The following is a 7,165-nucleotide window of genomic DNA, read 5'->3' as shown; positions in this document are numbered from 1 at the left end:
TGAAAGGGTCATTTGACCCCCAAAGAGGTCATAACCTACAGATTGAGAACCACTGCTATATAAAGACATGAAAGAAGGAAGCTTGCTCTCTTTGTCTTTTCTTTTTCCCTCATTAGTAAGTTCATTCCTTCACTGACATTAGAGTCTACTTCTTCAGGTTCTCGCATATATTTAAGACCAGATTCCAGCATATACAGAAGACTAGCTGAGACATTCAGCCTTGTAAACCAAATAGTTACTGGATTCTTATACCTTCCATACATAGGCAGCCATTGTTGGAGTAGCTATACCACAACCTATAAGCCATTCTAATAAATCCCATATGTGTGTGTGTATGTATGAATATATGAATATCTGTATCTCTCTCTCTCTCTCTCTCTCTATATATATATATATATATATATATATATATATATATATACCCATTCTATAAGTTCATTACTCTAGAGAACCCTGACTAATGCACTCAGTTTTTCTGACTTACTAAGACTTGATTCTTTAAAGCCATTTGACATTAATTTGAGGAATATGGTACCCACAGGAAACTTTGCTACTCAAGATAACAGACATAAACAACTTCAAAGTGAGTGGCTTCTTCTCATATTTGAGTGTTACCTCTACTATGATTTATTAACAAGTCATGAACAGCTTCTAAAGTATAGACTGTTAGCAAAAGAGGGAATCACTATTTGGTGGTTCATGGCTACCCAGTCTGCTCTAAAATCCCAATATATGTAGTCTAACTCTACTTTCTAAGACTTGATAGATTCTAATTAATATTTACTCGATATATAATCTACATGCTCATGAGGTCTGAATTTAATGTAGACCTTTTACTTCCTCTGGATGCCATTCCAAACTGGAAATTATCTGGGACCAAGGTACAAAACCAATATGACATATGTAGTCACTGAAATCCAAGTTGATCCCCTTAATCTAAGTAGAGCAAGATCATCTCTAGGTATGTGCTTTACTTTTACAGCCCAGCACCTCCATTTCCCAGACTTGCACTCTGCCAGTCATGGTTTTGTTCCTTTGTGAACCTGTGTTCCTGTGGCATACATAGAAGCTGCCCTTGGGTCACTGATTAGCACACATTTCTTAGTTGTCTGCTTCACTTGTCTTTGGGGGGCTGAAAAGTTCTACTCACAAAGTATAGGAGCTCTCCTTTGTGTTAATGAATGTGTATTCTTTTTTAGTGTGTTTTTTATTAAGATTTTTTTATTTATTCTGCATACCAATCAAAGATCCCCCTCTTCACTCCTCCTGCCTCTCCAGCCTTCCTGTCCCAACCTACTCCCTATTTCCTCCTACAAGAAGGTAAGTCCTCCCATGAGGAGATACAATTAGTAGAGGCAAGTCCAAGCCCCTCCCCCTGCCTCAAGGCTGTGCGAGGTGTCCCATCATAGGTAATGGGCTCCAAAAAGCCTGCTCATGCACCAGAGATGGATTCTGTCAGGGGGCCCCTTAAGCAGATCAAGCTGCACAATTGTCTCGCTATACAGAGGGTCTATCCTGGTCCCATGGAGGCTCCATAGCTGTTGATCTAAGTTTCATGAGCTCCCACTAGTTTGGTTTTGTTGTCTCTGTAGGCTTCCCCATCACGATCTTGATGCCCTTGCTCATAGAATCCCTCTTCTCTCTCTTTGACTGGACTCCTGGAGCTCGGCCTGGTGTTTGGCTGTGGATCCCTGCATTGGTTTCCATCTGTAACTGGAGAAATGCTCTATGATGACAGTTAGGGTATTCACCAATATGATTACTGGGGTAAGATAGTTCAGGCACCCTCTCTATTATTGCTAGTAGTCTAAGCTGGGGTCATCCTTGGGGATTCCTGGGAACTTCCCTAGCACCAGGTTTCTCCCTATCCTTGTGATGTCTCCCTCTATCATGGTATCTCTTTCATTGCTCTCCCACTCCATCCCTGTTCCAGCTTTACCATCCCGTTAACTGAAGACAGCTTATGTTGGAGAGTATGTGGAGCAAGGGGAACACTCCTCCACTGTTGGTGGGAGTGCAAACTTACACAGCCACTTTGGAAATCAGTATGGTGGTTCCTCAGAAAATTGGGAATCAATCTTCCTCAAGACCCTTCTATATCACTCTTGGGCATATACCTAAGGAATGCTCAATCATACCACAAGGACACATGTTCAACTATGTTCATAATAGCATTATTCATAACCTGTAAACAACCTAGATGCCCCTCAACCAAAGAGTGAATTAAGAAAATGTGGTACATATACACACTGGAGTACTACTCAGCAGTGAAAAACAATGACATAATGAAATTTGCAGGCAAATGGATGGAACTAGAAAAAATCATCCCGAGTGAGGTAACCCAGACTCAGAAGGACAAACATGGTATGTATTCACTCATAAGTGGATACAAAATGTAAAGCAAAGGATAACCAGACTACAACTCACAGCTCCAGAGAAGCTAGCTAACAAGGAGGACCCAAAGAGGGACTCATGGATTGTCCTGGGAAGGGGAAATAGATGAGATCTCCATGAGTAAACTGGGGATGAGGAGTGGGCAATGAAGGATAGGAGATGGGGGATAAATGTGTATTCTTTAATAATGGCATCTTTGACAGTGTGCTATAGCACTTCCTATTGAGCCTGTAATACTCATGACTCCCCAGTCCTTTTGAGGCCACAATTAAACCCCAGCTGATAATTTATTTGTTCAAATTTAGTTACAAATTCAGAGGCTAAACTTGGATAATAATTGGTGGTTCCTAACTTAGTCATCATTTACATTTTTTCCAAGTACCTAATACATATCAGGTATTTGTATTAGGTCCTAGAAATATGAATATGAAATGAATAGGCTATGCTTTAGGTTTGATGCATGATTCTCCAAATTTTTATTCACAATCTAAAGTTAAAAATTCTTCATCAGAACTCATAGTGCACACACACACACACACACACACACACACACACACATAAATATTCAAACATAAATCTCATAAAATTGTATTCACCTTACCTGCAATGCAATCAGATATTTCTGATTTCATCATTTTAGTCTATATAATCAAAAAGCTCTGTAGGTCCTAAGCCATTGATTTTAATATCTAATTTGCTTAGGGAAGGATATCTATTATCTGTGCTGTGTATCTTTCCTAGTGCATATATTTATACTTTCAGACTTATATTCCATGTAAAGGTGGCAATGGAAAGATTCATGAAACTCTCATAAACAGTTTTTCCCTCAAACATCAAAGGTAAAGGAGCTTCCCTTAAGATCTTGTTAAAATAATTTGTATTTATGAAAGCAATATATTAATGAATTAATAAAACAGTTCTAATTCAAATGGGATACAGCCTGAGATTCTTGGTTTGTTTCTACTTACTTCTCAGGTGATACTGATGATCTGGTTCATGGACTCTGTGATCTCTACTAAGGATTTAAAACACAAAAATGTTGATTGGTTTGCTGAGGTGCTAAGGTAAGGTTCTATGAGAGTTTCTTGAAAGTAAACTCAAACTAGGAAAGAAGATTTGCATGTAACATATTCACTCCAAAGGGAGAATAAGGCTTTATTCACTTGTGTATTAGTAAAGGATAAGTGAACAGTGACTCACCAATGTCTCAAGAGAAGTGAGTAGCAACTTAAAACCTCTATCACTACATAGTACTGGGCTCAGGAGAAAGGTCACAGTGCCCAACAGACATCTCGATATTTTTAGTCCTTACCTTTCTGCTGCCTGGACTTGTGCCTGGGCATACATATATGAGAACTATCTGACCTTTCTTCCAAGTGTTAGATTCTATCAGTGCTCCTGCTACTGCATGGGCATGATATAGGAGCTATTCCTATAGCTTGAATGCCTGCTGGGAGTTGGGACAGGCCACAACACAGCTCATTTCTCTAGCATTTCATCTGACCCACTAGGAAATATTATGAGGCAAATGCTGCACCCATTTCAAGACTGTTTTATAGTAAGGGATCTGTTAGCGTGACACATTGATTCTTTTAGCTGTATCAGAGGTAACATGAACTTTATCAATTTTATGTTCTAAAAACATACATTTAAAGTGTCATTGCCTTTGTAAGCTCATTCAAACAATTCACCATTCAATTGCTTATGATGTCTTATTGTAACGTTTTAGTTTTAAACATATTGTGGCATATGTAGTCCATATTCTTTATGAAAACAGAGAGATAACTGAGTCAGGAAAAGAAGGATGTAAGGAAGGCTACAGACAACCAAAAAAAGGGACACATATAGAGGGATCATAGAGTGGGAGACACAGGGGTAGTGACAGCAATGCCCACTGACAATGTTAGGAAAGACCCAGGATGGGCACATAGTAGAGGGATAACAGAGACATCCCCAACTGTAGGTCGTACAACTAAGTTTTGAGTACATGTGAGACCTATTTATGTTTGTCTTGCATGAATAGCCATTGCTGTTTAGAGCACACACTTTCATAGTTTTCTTTGTGCACAGATTTATTATGCAAACACATTTACATTCTTACAAAAACAAACTGATACTGTATCTATGGTTCTGCAAACTGTTTTCTTTATTCAGTTTTACAGTGCACCATGAACATATTTTTTCATGCACGTGGGTGAAAATCCTGTACTAAAAGACAGAGAGAGCACTGTAGTTGGGTCAAAAGGACAGTGACACCTAAAGCAGAGTTTCGGCTGAAGGTTGAAGCACAGGGCCTGGCAAGTATCTACCAGGGGAAGCAGGGCCAGCGGTGTTCTTTCTTATCTGAGAACTCAGATTCGATGGCCAAAGGCATTAAAGGTATGGGATGTCATGTAGGCCCCTCTGGCCCCTGCCTCCGCCCCTCATTCCCCTCACTCCCCGCTGGCCCCTGGGGACTAGTGCATCCTGTGCATCTCTGGGCATCCAGTGAAAACCTCCCACTTTCTGCCTCTTCCTCAGCTCTTCCTGCGCCCTTGTCATATCTGCACACTCTCTCATCATCTCCTCACTGCTCACATGCCTGTCCTGCAAGTCCTCCTGGGAGTTCTTGGGAGAATCGTCTGTCCCCCTGTCTGTTTTTCGTTTTGCTTTCCGCGGCACGTAATCTTCAGCAGGGCGCTTTTCTGCGGCACGCGCCTCGCTGGCTGGCTTTGCCTGGGAATCCTGCTTGCCCTCCCCTTGGCGCTTGCCCTCCCCTTCAGACTTTCCCTGCTTTTCTGACTTGCCCTCATCTTGTGGTTGTCCCTGCTCATCTGGCTTTGCCCCTTCCCCTAGCTTCCCCTGGCGTGCTGGCTTCGCTTTCTTGTCTGGCTTCTCTTCCCCGTCTGACTTTTCTTCATCTTCAGACTCTACTTCATCTTCTGGCTTTCCCTCCTTTTCCAGCTTCCCTTCGTTTTCACCGCGGAGTTCTTCCATGTCAAGATTTCCCTCCTTTTCCTGTCCTGGGGGTAAAGGTGGGGAAACAGGAAGCAAAGAAGAGGTGTGAGAGCCTGAGACACCGGGCAGAATACGGGCTCATTAACATCTGTCTTTACATCTGGCCCTTTCCTGGGGTCCCCGTGACTGTCCCAGCCCTCCAAGTGTGCCTTCTGCCTGCACCCCTCCTCCACCCTTGAGACAGCAATGCCGTGACAGGTCCTGCCACCTTCTCGGTGCTCCTTCAGCGCAGCAAGCCCTGTGTGTGTTGCCTGGGGTAGCTTGGGAGGGGACTGGCAGTGGGGTCCCAAATCCTGCCTGTGCCCCTGCCCGCGTTGCCATTATCCACTGACCTGCAGGGATCCTGGGCAGGTCGATCCTCCTTTTCAGATGTCACAATGCGCTGGGAACAACAGAGGTGCAGACCTAGACAGGACACGGGCAGGGGCTGCGTGGTCAGTGGATGCGCAGAGAATGGGAACCTGTCCTGCAGCCCGTGCTCATCACCCAACCTTTTCCTCCGTCACACACCCCCCCGCATACCCCAGCCGCCATTTCTTTTCAGGCCTTGGGCATCAAATCGGGATGCTCTCCAAACTCCGTTTTACTCTGCGCTCCCCCCTCGGACTCTGGAGGCAGCCTCCCCCACCCCCACCCTCCCTTTGGTCCGGGTCAGTTTGTCTTCATAGCCTGGAGTGCGAGTGGATCACTTCAGAACACATCTGCGTCTCCCCGTCGCACTGCGGGCCCCCTCACCGCCCCCCCCCGCTCTAAAACGGATCAGGAGTGGGGTGAGGGAAGAGAGTCTGCTGCGGGGTCCTCCTTCCTCCCTTTTCCCGCCCCGCCCGCTTGTCCCCTCCTCACCAATCTCCCCGATTCCTTCCCCCTCCCCTCCCGCTACCGCTGGTTCTAGCTGCCACCCCCACCACCCTTGTCAGGCTTTGCTGGCAGAGCCAGCCTTTCCGTACTGACCTGAGGAAACCCCGGACAGGCCTGTGTGCCTTCTCGGGGCTCACAGTAACCAGGACAGCTCAAGAAAATGGTGCTGCGTGAATGCGGGTGCTGGGTACAGGTAGCTGCAGCAGGACTAGCTGGCGCGGGGGCTGGTGCCCACGTGGGCACCAAGCCAGTCACGTGAGCAAAGCGTCACCCTAGCTAAATCCACCCCCCAATTGTCTCCCCACCTCCCATCCCCAGAGGATCCAGGAAGCAATGCACATTGAGGGGGAGAGTGGAGAAAGGAGAGGAGTGTTTCCACTCTCTCATACACAGTCACTGAGGTACAGCTTGCAAACGCAAAGTTCCTTAGTGGGGTCCTCCTTTTCACCTTGATCCTGCACCACCAAAGAAAAAGGAGGGGAAGGCTTCCTGACTCCAATTGCTTTACCTGGCTGTCTTCTTGGAGAATCCCTGTCAGATGCCTGTTCTCACCAATTGGGACAGCTCAATTAGAGGGGAAAAGCGGCTTTGCCAAGAACGCTCAGCTCCTGAATCTCACTTTACAATACTTCTGCCTAACTACAGAGCCTGGGGCTGGTGCCCCTCCAACATTTGATCTGTTTTTGTTAAGGACGGATGACAGACAGCCAATACAACTAATACAAAAAGCATTAAGATATGTTTAATGTAGAGCTCGCATGCAACTTTACAAACATTTGTTATCTCTTTGAGATTATCCCATTAATCAAACTTCTTAGACACATAGATTATTAGTGTTTTTGCTATTAGGTTTGAGCAACACCCATAATTCAAACGATTTTTCTCTTCCCCATCTAAAAAGCTCATTATATATGTT

The 7,165-nt window shown here is 44.7% G+C and overlaps 1 protein-coding gene across 2 annotated transcripts; it reads right to left on the bottom strand.

Moving 5' to 3' along the window:
- Positions 1-4,517: 4,517 nt before the first annotated feature.
- On the bottom strand, positions 4,518-6,496 carry LOC114687386 (transcription elongation factor A protein-like 3). 2 transcript variants are annotated; one of them, XM_028862039.2, is made up of 3 exons: positions 6,343-6,496; positions 5,724-5,796; positions 4,518-5,396 (listed from the first exon to the last, which is right to left on the bottom strand). In XM_028862039.2, the coding sequence occupies exon 3, from the start codon at positions 5,368-5,370 to the stop codon at positions 4,768-4,770; it is 603 nt and encodes a 200-aa protein (XP_028717872.1). In that variant the 5' UTR covers positions 5,371-5,396; positions 5,724-5,796; positions 6,343-6,496; the 3' UTR covers positions 4,518-4,767. The 2 variants fall into 2 exon arrangements, with proteins under 2 accessions (XP_028717872.1, XP_037055049.1); XM_037199154.1 differs by lacking the exon at positions 6,343-6,496 and adding an exon at positions 5,914-5,937.
- Positions 6,497-7,165: the final 669 nt, after the last annotated feature.

The sequence above is a fragment of the Peromyscus leucopus genome, chromosome X (genome assembly GCF_004664715.2).
Source record: "Peromyscus leucopus breed LL Stock chromosome X, UCI_PerLeu_2.1, whole genome shotgun sequence".
Classification (NCBI taxonomy): Eukaryota; Metazoa; Chordata; class Mammalia; order Rodentia; family Cricetidae; genus Peromyscus; species Peromyscus leucopus.
Note: the sequence above shows the minus strand (reverse complement) of the source record. Positions and strands in the feature narration are given on the sequence as shown.

Coding starts and splice junctions, on each gene's coding strand:
- LOC114687386 (XM_028862039.2), bottom strand. CDS start 5,370: ATGGAAGAACTCCGCGGTGAAAACGAAGGGAAGCTGGAAAAGGAGGGA.